The sequence below is a fragment of the Melozone crissalis genome, unplaced genomic scaffold (assembly GCF_028551555.1).
Source record: "Melozone crissalis strain CALT ecotype California unplaced genomic scaffold, PUWL_Pcris_2 ptg000006l_1, whole genome shotgun sequence".
NCBI classification, from domain to species: Eukaryota; Metazoa; Chordata; class Aves; order Passeriformes; family Passerellidae; genus Melozone; species Melozone crissalis.
In genome coordinates this window covers 48315293-48334002 of record NW_026535784.1, presented here as the reverse complement: position 1 = coordinate 48334002, position 18710 = coordinate 48315293, and the positions used below count along the sequence as shown (strand labels likewise).

At 46.0% G+C, this 18710-nt stretch overlaps 2 protein-coding genes across 2 annotated transcripts in view; one reads left to right on the top strand and one right to left on the bottom strand.

Moving 5' to 3' along the window:
- Window positions 1-5111: 5111 nt before the first annotated feature.
- On the bottom strand, window positions 5112-13784 carry NOA1 (nitric oxide associated 1). Its single transcript, XM_054295836.1, has 7 exons — window positions 12836-13784; window positions 11071-11235; window positions 10169-10365; window positions 8840-8971; window positions 7216-7332; window positions 6293-6410; window positions 5112-5718 (listed from the first exon to the last, which is right to left on the bottom strand). Exons 1-7 carry the CDS (start codon window positions 13782-13784, stop codon window positions 5513-5515), a joined length of 1884 nt encoding a protein of 627 aa, XP_054151811.1. The 3' UTR covers window positions 5112-5512.
- Window positions 13785-13915: 131 nt separating this feature from the next.
- The window catches only part of POLR2B (RNA polymerase II subunit B), a 16750-nt gene continuing 11955 nt past the window's right edge, over window positions 13916-18710 (top strand). The window contains exons 1-6 of the mRNA XM_054293228.1: window positions 13916-14008; window positions 14200-14272; window positions 15095-15245; window positions 16768-16880; window positions 17130-17349; window positions 18290-18448. Coding sequence (XP_054149203.1) covers window positions 13990-14008; window positions 14200-14272; window positions 15095-15245; window positions 16768-16880; window positions 17130-17349; window positions 18290-18448 — 735 coding nt within the window. The 5' untranslated portion in view covers window positions 13916-13989. The remainder of the gene's footprint in view (window positions 14009-14199; window positions 14273-15094; window positions 15246-16767; window positions 16881-17129; window positions 17350-18289; window positions 18449-18710) is intronic.

Here is an 18710-nt window from a genome sequence, read left to right as displayed (position 1 = left end):
TCCCTTGACCACCATCAGCTTCACCTCTCTCATGCTCCATTAGCCAGACAAGTGCAGTGCACTTTGCAGTGCTTCCATAGAGTCCCCTCAATCAAAACTTGACTGAAAGGCTGCCTTTTCAGAATCAAGTATTGTAACCCTAACCTAAGTCTCTGAATGCTTCAAACAGGAACCATGTTTTGGCCTGCATTGTTGGGAAACATCAGCAATTTTATTTCTGGTTGTTTTATTTCTAGGCTTACTGTAGTTTTAGTGTCTTTCTTAAGCATGCCCCTCTACATATCCCTCTTTCAGAGGGCACTGACAGCCCTCAGCCTCCTCCTGACTCCCTTTGTTTTTAGTTTTCCTTTTTTTGTAGGCTTAGGAATGGGGAGAGGAGAATTTGCCAGTCCTTGTGGAGTTAGGCTAATAAATGCCATTTGTTAGCATCCCCACTGCTTTATCACTGACTCTTTATTCTTAGCCCACCTCTCAGGGTTTTCATTTGTCAAGGTCACAACACGTTGTTAATTTGCTGAGGGTTTTGTCCCACAAGAGCCCCTATTGATTTACTGTAAGATATTAAATGGGTCACTTGCATAATCTTTCATAAACAGCATACAGTTCATTCCCTTCTTTGCCACAGAAGCTTTCCTTACTGTGAAGTTCTGACATCACTGTTGGTCATCCTCAGGATGTATCCCACCAGTATCACATTTAAACAAATTGAGCAGCCTGAAGAAATTTAATGTGAACTGGCTCAATTGGCCAGTTCCTGCTTCTCAAACAGGACTGCCAGCAACAAACCAAGGGGCAGTCTGCCACTGCCCTCACTCATCCAAAGGTGCTTGTCCATATGGATGCCATGGATCCTGAAACACACTCATTCCTTTTCATGACCTCCATACTCAGCAGTACTGACTACCACAGCATTTCAAAGCATCACAGCTCTTTTAAAAAGGTTGAATTATATACTATCACAGAAGAACTCTTGGGAGCTACTACACAGATGTAACCACAAGTCCTAGAGTTCCATGGAGGGAGCCCAGAGTGCCAAAGCTCAGCAACAAGTGGGTAGGTTGTAACATGGATGTCAAATGATTGTTTCCAAAATGCTCACTGGATTCATAAAGATTGGATGCTCAAATTTAAAAGCATTTGCCTGTCCACTAGTTTTAGCCAAAAATCTCTAATCTTAAAATCTGCAGGATTGTCAGTATGGATAAACCTTAAATTTTTCCTAGTGAATCCCTGTGTCAGTCCATTGCCTGGTAGGTTCTAGTCAAAGATATTTACTGCATTTCCCAGTTAGCTGATATCAGGAAAAAGATGTCCTCTAAGGCACTAATTTGAAAGACTTTGCTGCATGCATACTGTCTGACATGTTTCCTAATACTTATTGGGAGGAATTTCCTTTACTTCTCTAAATTTCCCTTATTCTTTGGACAAAAAGGAGTTATATGCTCAAAGCTCTCTGCCTGTGGGTCCCCTCACCTTGTAATGAAGTATGAACAGCACATCAGTGAGGTTAACCTCCTTCTGTTGGATACCATGTTTTTACACTTTTTTCTTCTTTTCTCTCTTTTCCCGTATTTCCTCTTTTGTCATAACTGCAAGAGGTTGAGCAAATTCTGAGAACCTTTGCACATGTATTTGATATATTGTTATTTTCTTGTCCCATTGTTAATGTTTACAACATATTTTGTATTTGCAGGATTTTATTAAGGTCGTGGTAAATCTGACATTTAGAAGCTCAAGGACCTGCTTCTAACCTCTAACTTTGCTTGCCTTGACTTTTAGAAAAAATGTCAGGCTTCCCTCACTTCACTGTGTTTTCTAAAATTAAATGTGCTTGTTTTGCAAATATAGAATGTACTGTAGAAGTGGTTTTCTCATCTTATAAAAAAATAAACCAAAGCCACACCAAATGGTCTAGAAGTGTAGAATAAAATCTCTTTTATAACTGTAGATAGCTTAATTCAAAATTCCAAAATCTGTGTGACTATATACCTGTTTATTAATTTCAGACTAAATGCAGTACAATCTACCATGCACAGGGAAAGACCAGGACTAATTTTGTAGTTAATTTTTATTTTCAATTAGCAAATGTATAAAGGGTTAAAGGTATTGTTTCTCACCCCAAGAACTGCTTGCTGAGTTCATGTGTACCCTTAAAACAAATGCAGTACATTGTCTTTTGTGGTTTTGGTTGTGGAGCATACATCAGATCACAGAGACATGATATTTGATCTCTGTGGACAGATTTCTGACAGTTTTGTGAAGACAAACTGTAGCTATTTATGTTTCCCTCTGTTTCCATAACACTTGTCAATTGTACTCCATTCTAGAACTGTTTTGAGGTCTGTGGGGACCAAACTCCAGGCCCTGGTTTTGAAATGTTCCTGTGGTGAGATTTGCACATAAGACCACAAAATATAAACCTTGTTGTCTCTAAACGTAGTCCTCCTCTAGGCAGTTCCTGCTACTTACTTTTTTTCTTCTATTTGCTCCAGCTTTTCCCCTCTTCTTCAGTTTTCAAGCGTTTGAAATTCTTAATCATTTTACCTTTCTTTTTCCAGACACTTCAGTGATGGAAACAAATCCAAACTTTTATTCTTCTACAAAAGTTTGAGGAACAGCCTGTGCAAATTACAGTCTGTTTCACATTGGGAACAGAGTGACACCACCCCAGGCAGTGCTCCAGGAAGAACTAAAGCCACTAGATGTGTGAGAACTTTACAAAGCAAAAAGGCAGAGCCAGGCAAATTCACCTCTGCAGCCCATTACTATTATGCTAAGAAATTGATGTTTTTATGGAAATCAGTACCAAAGCTACTTTCAAGCTGGAAGCTAGACAGGCAGGAGTGATGGATTCTCTTGTGGCCTGTGAGCACAGCTCTGAATTCAGGCAACTGCAGAATTGCATCATCCCCACAAGAACATTATAGTGGCTTTTGCCTCCAAAAGCTACAGTGCCTTTCACACCCCTGATGTGCAGAGGGGAAGTGTTGGCTACCAGTCCCTTCTCATGATGTACATCATCCCCATACCTGTCATACAGCCAAGCATGAAAAGTAATAGGTGCCACTGTGGTATCTTTCAATACCTTCACCTGCTTTTGGGTTGTGATATTAAGGTGGAAGTTCTGGCAGATCTTGATACTCTTTCTCTCTCTCACCATCATCTGATGCATGTAAATCATGCAGGAGGAAGTTTGGTTGGTGCATTTATTCAAGATTCAGAAGTCCCTGTCTCAGTATTCTTTTGCATTCTTCTCAGCATTCTTGCCCAAGACATAAACTGCACAACATGAGTTGTTCATGCTGTTTCTACACACGTAAAGAAATTGTTTAGCCTCTTGTCAGCTTAAAAATGCTCAAGATACCCAGTCTTGAAGAAATATACAAAACAACATGGTTGCTTGATAAATCCATGGTCTGCTCAAAAAGAATGGACAGAATTTGTACCAGGGTTGGTTTGTTGTGTGTATTACAACAGTTGAGATAAATGCGGCACTTTCTCTTCCATCACTGCAAAAGTAATTTTAGAAAGAATCTCTCTCAAAAAAAAAAAAAGCTTCTAGAATCTTGTTCTTAAACATTAAAAAGATGTGCTTTTTCCCTTTGTGAAGGGGAAATTGAAAATCACAGCATTGTGAAGATTAACACAGCTAAAACAGATAATCCTCACACCAGTCCTGCTGGCAACTCCTTCAGTAATTTTGGCAGCCAAATGTGAGGCCTGCCAAGAGCACAAAGAAATCCAGCCAGGAAGACAGCTACAGTCCTATATACCCATGCTGGAAAAAACACATTCTGGATCTTGCTGCCTGTGCTCTGAGGCTTGCCAAGCACAGCCTAGGAGTGGCCACACATGTGCTGGCTTTCACAACAGAGAAACAGAGGAAAACAGGAGAGCTGTGTGAGTCACAGCCTGTGCAGCGAGGAACATGCTGCCATAGTTTTTTTTCTTCCAGAAAGAACTAGAAAAGGCTTTCTGAGAAGTCAAGGAGAGAGTGCACATATTTTGTCTAATGTACAGGAAGAACTCTAGTCTAGACACAGACTGAACACATGTGAACCACATTCCCTGGGTTCACTGGCAGCAGACTGACCTTCACAAAGAACTGATTTTCTACACAGGGAGGACTGGGCAGCTGCCAGCAAGGACAGGAAACTCCCCCAGGACAGTGCTGAACCCAGCACTTCTCAAAGCCACCATGGCCCCACCTGGCCCACCCCATCTCCCCAGCCCCCAGCGGGGGGAGCAGGGAAGGAGGTGGCAGTGCAGGGCAAGGAAGAGCTGAAGGAAGTGGCAGAGCACAGAAAGTGGCTCCACAGAAGTCCCAGCAGCTTCACATAGGGGATGAGAGCAGCCCTGAGCAGGGGCTGCAGACAGACCACATGGTGGATTCTGGGCTGAAAATGGGGGGAAACAAAGAGCAGGGCAAAGGGACAGGTTTCCCTAAAGGAATGCCAATACACTGTCCCACACGCAACAATGGTGAGAAGAGGATGCTGAATAAGCCAATGATTTCTGCTGATCACCCAGGCTTCTTCAGGACAACAGCCAAGGACCCAAGGACAGCAGAGCTGCCTCTGGGGACCAGTGGACTGACTGAGGAAAACATCAGTGAAATGGTAGGGAGATTAGAAAATACTCTTTTTTTTGCCTCTTTTTCAGCAGACTGACTGGCCATGTGTCTCTCACAGTCTGCCTGTCTTTGGCAGATTGAGCATGTTTATTATTGCACTGGAGCTTTCATGTGTTTAGCAAGATGCTCATATCCACACAAAGAGTGCTTTCTCAACTAGGTCAACAAAAGATGGTCTTTGAGAAGTTTTATTCTATGCCCTTGGTTTCAAAAACCTGTACCCAAGCTACCAAGAAACCAAATGAAAGCAGTGAATTGCAAAACTTTCCTCTTCAAGCACATGAGCAGACCTGCTTTTCATTAAATCACTCTTCCTGTGTCCAAAAGCAGGATACTGCACACCCTAATCTGCTCCTGATGCTGAAGGAGAGAAAGGACACTTCTGGTCAATGTTGTTGAATCAGTGTCAGCCACTAGGAGGGTCATACCCACACTGGAGCACTCCCTGCTCATTCCAACTCCCTCCACTCCCTTAACTATGGAAATACCTTAAGAACAAGGTGATGATTTCTGACATGAGGGAGCATGTCTGCAAGAAACCACCTACTCTGTGAGCAGCAAATTCAGGCCAGGTCAGGCAGGTGAGTTCCACCCTGTATTTCAAGAGAGAACAGGTAAAGGGATCTGCCCATCAATGCAGATCCCAGGGAGAAGCAGTTTCTCCTCCCAAAGCAAGGTCCCAGCCTCTCAGTTCATTCAAAATGGCTGCAGTTCAGCAGCTGGATCACACGTGGACTTGCGGAGCTCCCCCCAGCCCTGCTTTCCAAAATGTGCCTGCTGGCCTTCCAAAATGAGTCCCAACATTTTCTGAATACCAGTAAGTCACAAGCTTCTCCAGGGGCTGCTCTGGCTTCTGCCTTGCTCGGATGATGAGAGGCACTATCTGTTTCCTGTGGTTCTTAGGTTTTCCACAAAGGAAGGAGGCTTTTTGGTCCTGTAGGCAGGAGTGCCTGGGATCCTGGCCCCTCTGATGGCACTGATGTAAGGCAGAAGGGGAGGCTCCCTCACCACCAACGCAGTGCCCTTGGGAGTGTAGGCTCGGAGCAGCAGTTCCTCTTCCTCGTGAGCTGTCACTGCCACCCAGCCTGCACAGCCAGAGAGAACACAGACAGTGAGGAAGACAAGTCCCCAGGATCAAAACAAGGTTCTGACACAAACTGCTGCCTCCCAGAGTGGCTAAAAATCTGAGCTACCCTCGTGTGGTTGCTGGAGAAACCAAGCCCAAAGGTCATTTCCAGCCTTTCCCCAACAGAAGGCAGCACCTAAAGCCATGTTACTCTTCTAAGACATGGCTCTTTCCTGGTAAACTCAAAAGGGGTGGTGGGAACTACCAAAACACAAGAATGAAGCTTTCCAATCAATCAATGGCCCTTTCCCTCTCACCTGGACAGCTGACAGTGTTACAGCCATTCCTGATGCTGTAGAACCTGTATGGCAGCCAGAACAAAAAGTATTCCAGTGTTGCCATCCTGTGCAAGCCTGGCTGCCAATCTCCATTCTTGGAGGCTTCAGCTGGACAAAGTCATGGCTGCTATGATTTTGTGTTCACATCCTGCTCTGAGCAGGAAATACAGCTTCACCCCTTCAGAGGGCTCTTCCCATCAATGTTTCTAGGATGCAAACCCTGCAAAGCAAACTAATGAAGAAATATTAAATTACCTGCAGAGGAAAGTTTGATATCTGCAACTGCCTCAGTGGTACCAATTCCTTTCAGTGTAATGTCTTGAGGGACAAGTGGGGGGAACTCCTTCATTCTCTCTTCCCCACCCATGGGAACCTAAGATTAAAACACAGAGAAAATTTTTAACAGTCAAGAGATTCTTCAGCATTCCTACCTCAAACTGGCAAGAAAGGCACAAGGAAGAATAAAGACATTAAACATTTGTTAGCCAGTTAAGAGCTGGACTGAATAACCTCCAAGAGTTATTTCAGGTTTGTCAGAACAGTCAGGATGACACCCAGAGGTACCCTGTGGGAGGTGAGCAAAGATGGAGTGCCCACTGCAGGATGCAGCTGGTGGATCAGGCCAGCTGCCTTGATGTGAGTGACAGCAAATGTTCTCCATGAGCACAGGAATGGAAATGCCAGGGCAAGGACAGCTCACACCATCTCCCATCAATCTGCAAGTGCTACACAGAACATTGCCATACCAAGGAAAAAGTCAGACCACCAAGAGATGAAGACAGGTGCAGAAGATCCAGCAGGGAAAGAGTAAGAAAAGTAAATTTTTTAGCTGCAATTTGTTCTGAAACCCCTGTCTGCAGGTCTGCCATGGAAAATATCCCTGTTGCTGTGTGCACTTTAAGGCTGTTCAAGAAGAGCCAAATATGAGTATGCAGAGCACTGCAGATCTCATCAGCCTGAATGCTAGAAGCAGGAACTGCTGAAAATGTATAATCTAAAGAGTGCTCCTTCCTAACACACTTCAGCCACACAGTCCGTGCAAGACTGCTCCACACTGAGCACCTCCCACCGAACAAGTGCCAAACTCCTGATACCTGTGGATGTTCCCTGTCAGTTGTGCCCCAGACAGGGGTCCTGCCCACCTGCAGCCACAAGCTCTCCCCAGCACCTCCCCTTACCTTGAGGAACTCTTGGCCTGCATGCTTCTCATAGAGGGTGTCTGCATTACTCAGTGTAGTAACATGGACTGGCAACAGGTTAGAAGCCAAGACAGAAAACCAGGCAGGCTTTTCTCCCTGAAATAAATACCAAAAGGATGTTAATTATGCTAAGAGAAAAGCAGCCCTGAATTGCTCTCTCCTGCCCCATTTATTTCCTGCATGTTGAAAACCTGTCCTGCTGGATGCCCCCTCCCTGTTTGAGGGGTCCTTGTCTCTGCCACTGACAGCAGCCAGGGTTTATATAAAACTGGGATTTGAGTTTCCAGAAGAGAAGACCCACAGCTTCACCATCCTGCCTCAAAGTACCCCCAATGCCCCATTTACAGCCAGCACAGCTGTTCAGCTCAGGTAAATCATCCAAGAGACATCTTTGCTCTCCTTTAATTCACAAGAACAAACTCAGTGTGGTTATTCAGTGCAAGAGGTGATGGACATTTGGTCTGGTGCTTCTTCTCCTATCACTCTACACTTCTAACACACAGTGCTCATTCAACAGAACTTGGTTCCAGCTGCTCTCAAGCTATGCTAAGCTGGTGGAACAATTGCAGCAGGCATTCCTATCACATTTGCAGGAAGAGACAACAAGGTCAGAGAGGGGAGAGATCTCTTCACACACTGCTAGCAGTCAGAAATAAGGGCAGGAATTCCTTCAAGTTCAAAGGTCTAAGCTGAGGCAGGAGCTTCTGTCATGATCTGAGCACAACTGTCCTCCAAGATAACAGGAAGATAAAGATACACAAGACTGATACACTGATGTGCGCTCCAGCCATACCAGTACATATTTTACTTTACAGAATCCTGCACCCTCCACCTTTCTAGTGTTCTTCCAGCAGGTCAGAAGTGTCCTCAGCAAAGTACCAACTCAACATTTCTGTGCTGATCTTGGAAAGCAGACTGAAACAAAGGAATAGCCGTACACAGGCAAGCTACTGAGAAAATGATCTAAGACTTATGATAATGTCTAATGTTCTTATGTAGAAACTGCCCCTTACAGGGGAAGCATCATGGGAGGTCAATTCCACACAGTTCAATAAAGGTGTATGGCATGGGATTTTTAATAATTTAATTTTAATGATTTAATAATTATTGGCAGGGGGAACACAACACATCTGAAAAATACTTTTTACAGAAACTAAAATACACGTGCAATTAATTGCCTACTCAGGGAGCAAGTTCTTCAGAGGTTTGCCAGGAAAGAAAAATGTGTATGCTCTTCTCTCTTGGCAGGCAGCTTTCACAAAACACAGAAATGAGGAAAGACACCTATTTTCCCAGTTAATTCTGACATTCTTCTCCCTCCCTCATGCCTCTCTGTATGCCATGGGAAGCCCATTAAACTGAAGATGTCTGTCAGCATTCTAAAGCCGTTCCCATTACACACTATGTAATATTGCATGGGGTACCAAGTAAAAAACCTTCCAACTACCCATCCCAAGGCATTCTGACTTCATGCAGTGGTTCAGTAACTGGTTCATCATCTCCAAAGCAGCAATGAAGGGGTCTGGGAAAGCTACCCAGAAAGCTTTTTATGGCTGGGACTGCAGTAAGAGATGAAGCGGTTGCTCCCAAAATCTTCCCTTACCTCTAAGTAGTCTATACGTCCCAAGGCTGCTAAAAGCAACACCATTCGTGGCTTGAGAATGAAGGTCCGTGGAACAATGGCATGTGATGGCAAAACCAGCTTTACTTCCTGCTCTGTTAGGAGATTCAAAACCTGCAAAATAAATTATCATAACTCATCCCACATGTTTCAATGAGAACAACAAAGTTCGTATTGGCATTATATCGATAGAGGAAAAAAGACCAATGAAAGCAATGTCAAGAACATCTGACTCAACAGTTCAATTCTGGTCCACACAGTAAGTGAGAAACAGAAACAACGTCCCCTGCCAAAATGTGCCACAGACAATCTGCTTGTCCTCCACTTAGACTGAACATTAACTGCAGAACAAAATTTGATCTGAAACTTGGCATGGAGCTCTCAAAAGGAGAACATGAGGCATGAGGAGAATCAGAATCAGAAACTATTTCTGGATGCAGGAAGTATTTTCCACAAGTATTAAACTCCAGAAGAAGGGAAGAACACACACAATCTCAAGTTACCAAACCAGGTCTCTAAGCTGATGCCAGTCTTTACACTGGCTATCAGAGACCAAAATGCAGCCTAGTAAAACAGGTTATGGTCTGACAAATACACCACTAGAAAACCAGGAGTCTTCCTAGTGTCCATGAAAGCAGCCCCTGCACTTGAGCTGCAAAGTCTCAGCACAATCCTTGCACTTCATTCTCCTCAGAACCTTCCTGTCTGCCTGTACTATTAAATCTTCCCCAGAAGATGACCTGCAGCTCTGCACAGGTATTAGAAACACCAAAAATCAAAATATGCCTGTTTTAGACATGTGCACTTTGTGAGCACTGGCTTCAGCAGGGCATTGCTCTACTGACAAAGGCCTGACATATTGGAGCCATAGCAGCAACACTGCAGATCCTCCTAACTTCAGGAGAAGGCTTTCTCTAAGGTGTGGTTCAGTCATACAACTCTGGTTATCCCCCTAAGCTTCACCTTCCTCCATAGGCTGGGACAGCTGAAGAAGTGTCAGCTCCATTGGGTGATGCTGGTGTGAACTTGCTAAGAGCACTCTTGCTTACTTCCCTTGGTTCAGAGGTTGTGGCAGCTTGGTGACACAGCCCTGAAGCTCCTTGGCAAAGCTGGCAGAATTGCATTATTCAGAATGCAACAGCATTACCACATGAACCCCTCTCGAGTTAAACCTTATCTTAACACAATTCCCAAGCTAAGAGAATCCTAATGCCAGGACTACAGCAGAAGCACTCTCTCACAGGCACAGCTAAGGCAGAACAGCCCTCCCAAACCCTGTCACCCCAAAACACAGCACCACCAAGTACCCACACAGTCTTCCTTTACAATTCCTGGAGTGTCAAAACACCACCGAGCATCCTTCACTTCGTTGTGAGTGAACTCCTCCCTTTCCTCAGGCTTCTTAGGGGCATCTCTAGGATCTTCATCCATGCTGTAAGAGAGTGTGTCAGGGTCGAAGTCAATCTCAGCACTAGGCTTCTGCTGTTGAAATGTTCTTCCAACTCTTCCTGGATTAAAATGAAAGGTTCTCCTGGTAATTTACTTTTTAACTTGCTTTCCTTCAATCAAACATCTGTCCCTTTCATGGCTTAAAAGAGATGCACATGAGTAGTATAAAGGTGATAATGACAATATGTGGCTTGAAATTTGTGTGTTCAAAAGCCAAAATGATAAGAAATCCCTTCTATGATTCTTGCTTAGCACTTCTCATGCCCCAAAATCTCAGCAGGAACCAGATCACAGACACTCAGTTATTTCCAATTTATGGTAAAGCAGGCTGCCTTCTATTTTCACTGCCTCACACTGCCAAATACAGAATTATCTGAAAACCAGAGCTATCTTCTGGCAACCCCCTCTTTTGAATATATACTAAAATGATGTAGAAGCCCTGTAGCCTGCAGCCAAATGTGATTACTTAAAATTAAACTTATTTTCTTTATTTGGTAACAAGAGATGGCCCATACTGTGATATCCCTGCAAACTACTGAGCTATCAGAATTTGTCTGCCTTGTTCAGACAGAAGATGCATTGCACAGAGGAACCTTCTGCTCCTACAACAGCTGACAGGTACTCAAAAGTACTAATGATGCTGCTTATGGAGGAGATAGAGGTCTTGTCCCCACTAATCTGGGAGAAAACACTGGTCAAAGTAATTTAACCTTTGTGTAGTACAGTGTTTTCATTAGGGACAGAAAGGTAACACCTTCACTCACCCACTAGGTAACCCTGCTTTTTAAGATGATTAAGGTACTTTTTTTCTTCACTGCTTAGCTGATCTTCTGTTTTTGTTGCCTCTTCTTTTAGCCTCTCCTGCCTTCGGAATATCCTGTCACACGTAGGGTTAATAATTGGAAATTTCAACAGGTTCAGTGTTGTTCCTGGAAAAACAAACAGAAGGCACTTTTGGATTTCTGACTACTTGACATATTTCAGCTCTGAGGAACAAGGTTACAAAAAAACTGCTTCTCTAACTTTTTGGTGAAACCCAGTAACACAAAGTTAGAGGTGGAACTACAGCTGCTCCCATAGAGTACCAGCCTCCCAACTTGGGGAAGCAAAAACAAGTCATCCACCTGCTTAAGACCTGTTCTCACACATAGTTTGAATAAAAGACTCTCAAAGCCAAGTGGTGCCAAGGCTGAATTAGTGCACCCCATTCAAGCATCAACTCCAGACAGCTTGGTCTGTCCTACAGGTGCTCACCACTGCACGCCCCAGCCTCTCCAGCCTTGAGGACACCTCTAATGGATAGAGACAGGCAAGGCATGCACATCAGGTGCCATCCTAACTGGCAGGGGTGCACACAGACCCATGCTGGTATAAAGAGCCTCCTAGTGCTACAGGATGTGCAATACCTTCAGCACATGCATCCCACTCCTGCTGCCCCCTGAGAGGAATCACAGGATTAATTAAGCTGGAAAAGACCTCTGAGATCATCACTCATGTTGACTAGACCATGGCACTGAGTGCCACATTCAGGCACAGCAACTCCATCACCTCCCTAGGCAATCCATTCCAATTTGTAATTACCCTTCTGGTGAAGAAATTCCTGCTAATGTCCAACCTAAAGCTGCCCTAGTGTTCTTAAGGCTATGTCCCCTTCTCCTGTCACTGGCTCCCCTGGAGAAGAGACCGACTCCCACCCAGCTACAACTTCTTTTGGGTAGATGCAGAGTGATAACTGTGGGAATCGACAAGATCAGAGGGAAGCTGCAAAAGGCAGGCCTCAGAGACAGCAGAACTGTGATGAGAGCTAAGCAGTAGCCATGAGATGGATCAGCAGAAAAATTATTTTAAAAGTAGAAAAGCTAGGACAAATAGAACAATGGTCGGTGTATTAACACTTGTCTAGAATAATTCCCTAAGCTACAGAAAAGTTTATCTAGCAAGATATTAGGAAGTTTGAAGCTTAATAATGGAGCTCTGTGCATTGTGCTTCAAGGCTTACAAGCAGGTACTGTATTCGAAATAAGCAAGCATTGTTTTAACCAAAGGTACTTGTGCCTACAGTGATTGGATGGAACTACTGTCAATGTGCTTTTGCTTTGTGTGATTGATCAAAAAACTTATAAAGTAAGTTGTAACATTAAGTTCTTGGTCTGCTGCCTGGGATGTGAGCTGCTGGCATCTTCCCACTGCCATAACCACGTAACGAGACTGATGCTGAAAAATAAAAGAGCTCAAGGCACGTTCCTCAGCAGTCCCGTCCTGTTTTTGATTTGTACATAGACCCCTGGCCATCTCCCAAACCCCCTTTTCTCCTGGTTAGACACTTCAGCCACTCCTCATAGGTGAAAAACTGAAGCATGGAGCTTGGTGCCCACCACTGAGGAGCTCAGGGTGGCACACACAGCTTTGGTGACAGGTTCTCTGCTGCATGGGTGGCCGAGAGCAGAGCAGAGGCACACAGCTCACTGTTATCTGCACACCCCACACCCCCCACTACCCATGCTACAAAGAGCCGAGCAGTGCACCCACCTGGCCACGGGGACACGGTGGCCCTGTCGATGATGTCGGGGGCGCGGGACTTGCAGTAGTCGGAGCGCAGCAGGGTGTTGAAGAGCGTGGACTTGCCGGAGTTGGTGGCGCCCAGCAGGTAGACATCTCCGGCGCACTTCCAGGAGCGCTGCAGCCGGCTGACCAGCCCCTCCACGCCGTAGCCGGTCTTGGCGCTCACCAGGCGGATGTCCACCAGCGCGGCTCCCCGCAGCCCGGCCCGGGCGCAGGCGGCGGCCACCCGCTGCCGGAGCCGCCCCAGGTGTCCGCGGCAGTCCGCGGGCAGCAGGTCCACCTTGTTGCCCACCACCAGCACGCCGGCGGCGGGCACGTCGGGGCCCAGCAGCGCGGGCAGCTGCGGCAGCACGGGGTCGGGCAGCTCCATCACGTCGAGCACGTAGAGCAGCAGCGGCCCGCGGCCGTGGCGGGGCGGGCGGCGCAGGGCCGCGCTCACCACGCGCCGGTGCTGCTCGGGCGGCAGCCGCAGCCGCAGCGCGCTGCCGTGGTGCTCCAGCGCCCAGCACCGCTGGCACACGGCGCCGCGCAGCCCCGCGGGGCCCTCGGACACCAGGCTGCGGAACCGCTCGGCCGGCACGAAGCCCGGCGCGCCGCCGTCCCCGCACTGCAGCTCGGCCCCGCAGCCCGAGCAGCTCACGCCGCTCGGCGGCACCGACGGGTCGGACAGGCCCGGCACTGCCGCCACAGCTCCCCGCTCCCGCCGCGGCTTCGGCTTCACCTTCAGCTCCCGCTCCCGGCGCAGCGCCGCCGCCGCCGCTTTCTCAGCCGCGTCCGGCTCGTACTCGAGGAATACGAAGCGCTCCTGCTCCTGCTCCTCGCCATGGCCCGCCGCCGCCGCTCCGCACGGCCGCAGCGGGGCGCGGAGCGGGGCGCGGGCCAGGCGGGCCAGGAGCGCGGGGCCCAGGCGGAGCATGGCGGGGCCGGACACACAGACACCGCACCGCCGGGCGCGCGCCTGACGTCACGGAAGCGCGCGGGTTCCGGGCGGGAGACGCGGGCGTGACGTAAGGGCCGCGCAGCCGCCGTGCCGCCGCCATCGCCGCCGCTGCCCCGCGCTCCGTCTCGCCCCGCTCGCTCCTCGCTCGGCCGCCGCCGCCGCGGCCCCGCCAGCCGCCACCATGTACGACGCGGACGAAGGTGAGGGGTTTTCCTTTTCTTTCTCCTCACCTTTTCCTGCCGCCCGTCCCGATCAAGGATGGCGCTGTGCGCGCCGTGGCCCGCGGGAGCCGGGAGGGATGCGGCGGCCTCTCCCGATGTACCGGAGGGACCCTGAGCCGGTCCCACCACGGCGGTGATCCCAGCCTAACTCATATTGTGCTTCCCCACAGATATGCAATATGATGAAGACGACGATGAAATCACGCCCGACCTGTGGCAGGAGGCCTGCTGGATTGTTATCAGGTGAGCTGCTGGGCTGGCTGGCCTTGTCCCTTCAACGCGGGTGCTCTCGCCTGGCAGGTGACACCCAGCTTGTGCTGGGAGCTGCAGGCTTGGCCACCCTAAACCCTGTGCTGCGGCACGCTCAGGGCTTTTAGGAGAAACAAAGGGTTATGGGCACGGATTAAGAAGCTCTGCTGACCCCCAGCACACACTTTTTTCAGTGAAGAAAGGGGTGGTTTTGGTTCCATATCAAGCATTTGGTTTTGCCCACTAATCTCACTGCTGATGCTGCTGGCGTTAGGAAATCAGTATTGGGTGCTGGTGTTTTCTCCTGAGCGTCCAGGACCTGTGTGGCTGGCACAGGGGGGATCCAAGCTAAAAGTTCTCAGTACTATTGCTTGGACTTGGGGGCATGCTCCTAGTTTACTGCAGCTTGGAAAATTAGTTAAGGCAAAGTAATTTGCAGGTGTTGTTGGAAACTCGAGCTGGAGCCACTTTCAGTGAGGTTTGTCATCACGTTTCTCTTCAAATTTAAGGGTAATTTGAGGCACTCGCTGTGCGTGCAGTTGTGGCTCAGCCAAGAGGTGGCAGCAAGTCTGTCACTCCCAAGTGTCTGTGCCTTCAGGCAGGGAGGGAATTGTTAAACATTTGTGAGGAGCATCTGTGTTTGAAACCCATGCCTTGGGTTAAGTGAATGTGTTTGATTCTGCACTATATTTCATGGCTTTTGTAATTTTGGTAATAATATATCTTAAGTTTGTTGATGCGTGAAGTACATTAATTAAGTTAAGATTAGTACATTAATTAAGATTTCTTGTTAACCTGCTCTTTTTTTTTTTTTAGCTCCTATTTTGATGAAAAGGGTTTAGTCAGGCAGCAGTTGGATTCCTTTGATGAGTTTATTCAGATGTCTGTGCAGAGAATTGTTGAAGATGCTCCACCAATTGATTTGCAAGCTGAAGCCCAGCATGCCTCAGGAGAAGTGGAAGAGCCAGTAAGTGGAGAACCTTGGCAGAGATTATGTGTTTTTACAATTCTAAGTAATTTTTCATTTGTTTTATTCAACCCCTGTCCTGTTTGAGTTGAGAAGTGACCAAGAGCAAGTGGCTGCTGCAGTTCATCTTGTCAGTTCCTCTGCAAAACTGCATGGACAGAGATTCAGTAGAGCAGGCCGAGCAGCCAAGAGCAAGCTGTGTTTTGGTGAGATTTTGGTTTTTCAGCAGCTTTACCATGGCAAGGCTTATGGCTGAAAACTTCTCTCTTAGCTTTGACTCAAGTTAGGCTCGAGTTAGGTCCAGGTTTTCAAAGGCTGCAGTTCATGTTCTTCCCTTGGCACCACGTTCCAAAGAGCACGGATTGTCTCAATTCTGCACCCCAGGGTGGCTCCTCTGCAATGAGTGTGCACCTTCTGCAGTGGCTCTGGTGCTTTCACCTGTGTCCCTTGTGTAGTCTGATCCCTGTTCCATAAGTGCAAATGGTGATGAGCCATTGCCTTGCTGTCAGTCACTACCTTCCTGTTTCCCTCTAGGGATTTAAAGGAACTTTAGGACACCACAGCATTGAATTTGTTACACTCTTTTCCTGTTCCTTTGCATTTTTTGCAGGCAAAAAACTATCCTGTAGAGGATAACTGAGATGTCTTTTGGTTTCTTTGATAGGCAAACAGTTCATAAACATTTAGCCCACTAATTCTTAATATTTCCTCTGTTATTCTGTGTATATTATGGCAGAATTCTCTACTTGTGCAGTTCTGCAGCTGATGTTTGTGCTGTGCCTGGTCACTGTTCACATCACAAGCATGGTTTGTGCTGGGCTTCTTTTTGCCCAAAAGCTACTGTTTTACTTTCTCAAATCACAGAGGTTAGTGTCTTATTCTCATTTATTAAATGCAGGTTTTTAGGAATAAGTATAGAGATGAGAAAAAGAAAACTTGCTTTTTCCTTCAGAGTCACTTGCCAGGCAATCTCTCACCACATTTGAGGATGCTGGACTAATTTAAGGAAAATGTGTGTATTGGGAAAATCTTGATTTTTTTTGTTTGTTTGTTTGTTTCTGTCTCCCTCTGCTTCTCAGTCTCAAATTTTGAAGGCAGTTTAGAGCACATGAGAGGGTTTAGCAACCATGCTCAGAGATAAGAATGATGATAAATATATTCTTAAGATAGCTTTCATGAGAGCTTGGGAAATGGTACTGCATGTTGCTGTTGCTGCAAAGCCAGGAAAAGGTGTTTCTTCACATAAGGACTGAGATTTTTTTTGACTTAAAAAACATTTGTCAACAAGGGTCTGCCACCTCCTGTTGTAGGAAGCTTTTGAGCATTTTAGAAATCAGATCATTTTCCAAAGACTCAAGTCTTACTTTGTTTACTTGTCCTATGGAATCTTCCTAGGAATGGTGTTGCCCAACTTGCTGTGTTTTCATTTATTGGTAGTGGCTGTTCTTCTGCAGTAACAGTTCTGGTTGGTAATAGGAGAGATGTTTCTTCCAGTACAAGTAAACGTATTTTTGTTTTCCAGCCCCGGTATCTGTTGAAGTTTGAACAAATCTATCTCTCCAAGCCCACCCATTGGGAAAGAGATGGAGCACCCTCACCTATGATGCCAAATGAAGCCAGGCTGAGAAACCTCACGTAAGAGCCAACTCTGTGGTGGATAAACACAAGGAAGAACTGCCTCTGCCTTATTGTTTCATAGCCTTTTGCAATATAGTAGTGCCTTGAAAATGTAATAATTGCTGCTTTGTTTAAACTTCCATGTCTAGTTGTTAAATGCAGATAGTGATTTGGTAATAATGCTTAATACACCAGTGAGTGCATTACTCAGGGTTGTGCAGAAAGGTAGTAACTGACAGGTGACACGGTGCTGTTTTTATTCTGCAGGTATTCTGCCCCCTTGTATGTGGATATAACTAAAACAGTTATTAAAGAAGGGGAGGACCAGTTGCAGACCCAGCATCAGAAAACCTTCATAGGAAAGATTCCTATCATGCTGCGCTCCACGTACTGCTTGCTTAATGGCTTAACTGACCGTGATCTCTGTGAGCTGAACGAGTGCCCACTGGATCCTGGGGGCTACTTCATCATCAATGGCTCAGAAAAGGTAAGGGATGCACCTTGCACAGCCCTCTGTACAGACACTGGAAGTTCTGCCACTTGTTCCCATGTGTTTTGCCAGGAGCATAAACACTCTTATTCCAGTGTACCAGAGATACTGTGGGAGCTCCTGATTTTGCAGAAAGATGGGCTTTTAGTCATCTGTTAGGGCTTTCTCAAGCCACCTTTTCTTCTTTGAGGCACATTTCCCATCTTCAGTTCTTCCTTCTTCAGTTTTGTGAACTGCTTTGCCTTTTGTGAACTCTTTGCTACTAAGTGCTCTAGATATTTTTATTTCCTTTTCCAGTATTGCAGAGCAGCATGCATTCTGAAATGAGGCAATTCCTCACTCAGTGTGTCCTCCAGCTTGTTCATAGCTGTACTTTTGCTGATGATTTTGCTGTATTTTTGATGCATTTTGTTTTAAGAAGAAGTTCTTTCCTCCAATACTGTGGAAGCAGCTTCAGAAAATCATATCCACACCCTGTTAGTTCCTCACCTGTGAAACTGACAGTATTTTCTAACTGATAATCTGGGTAAACACAGCAAAGTAACTAGAATTTTGTATTTCTTTTTGGGGGAAAAGAATTCTGGCTTTGTTGTTGAGGTAGCATTTGAATTTGCCTGTGTAGTGCATTGGCCTTGGAAAACCAGATAGTGAATTGCTTTCTTTATCATTGTGCAAAATGCACAATGATAAAGAAAGCACAGCACAGCCAGCATGTGTGGCAAGTAACAAAAGAGTTCCCTGAGTCTCTTGTTTGGACTATTTCTTCTTAACTAGCTTATAAAAATCTGTATTTTTAAAATACAATTGACTTCATGCTGTGTAGTGCTGTTAAAGTTGAGGCACCTGAAGGAATAGTAGAAACAGTGAGTGTTCCTGTATATTGCTTTCAGTATTCTCTTTTGTCAGTTATTTACTGGTGCTCTTGTTTCTCCCACAGGTTCTGATTGCTCAGGAGAAAATGGCTACAAACACAGTGTATGTGTTTGCAAAGAAAGATTCAAAATATGCCTACACAGGAGAGTGTAGGTCTTGTCTGGAAAATTCCTCCCGACCAACAAGTACCATATGGGTCAGCATGCTGGCCAGAGGTGGACAGGTATGACTAGGCAGTAACAACCCCAGAGACTGATTTAGGAGCTTTGTTACTGTCCTGTCTCTTTGTGTCATTTGCTTTTGGGATTTTGAGAAGAAATTTCTTCTGAAATTGACAGAGTTGTAAATAAGATAAAAGCAAATGAAAATTTGTTTGTCATAGGTTATGCTTGTCTATATGATAAATAATTTGAGGATTGAAATGAAGACTCAATTTGTGGCAGGTTTTAGGACAAGGCTAAAAAATATTTTTAAATTACTAGACA

What these genes read in the sequence shown, in the direction of transcription:
- NOA1 (XM_054295836.1), bottom strand. Translation starts at nt 13,784, where the DNA reads ATGCTCCGCCTGGGCCCCGCGCTCCTGGCCCGCCTGGCCCGCGCCCCG. An exon ending in CACCGTGTCCCCGTGGCCAG is followed by an intron (nt 11,236 to 12,835) that starts GTGGGTGCACTG and finishes TTGTTTTTCCAG; the next exon opens with GAACAACACTGAACCTGTTG. An exon ending in GACGTATAGACTACTTAGAG is followed by an intron (nt 7,333 to 8,839) that starts GTAAGGGAAGAT and finishes TATTTATTTCAG; the next exon opens with GGAGAAAAGCCTGCCTGGTT.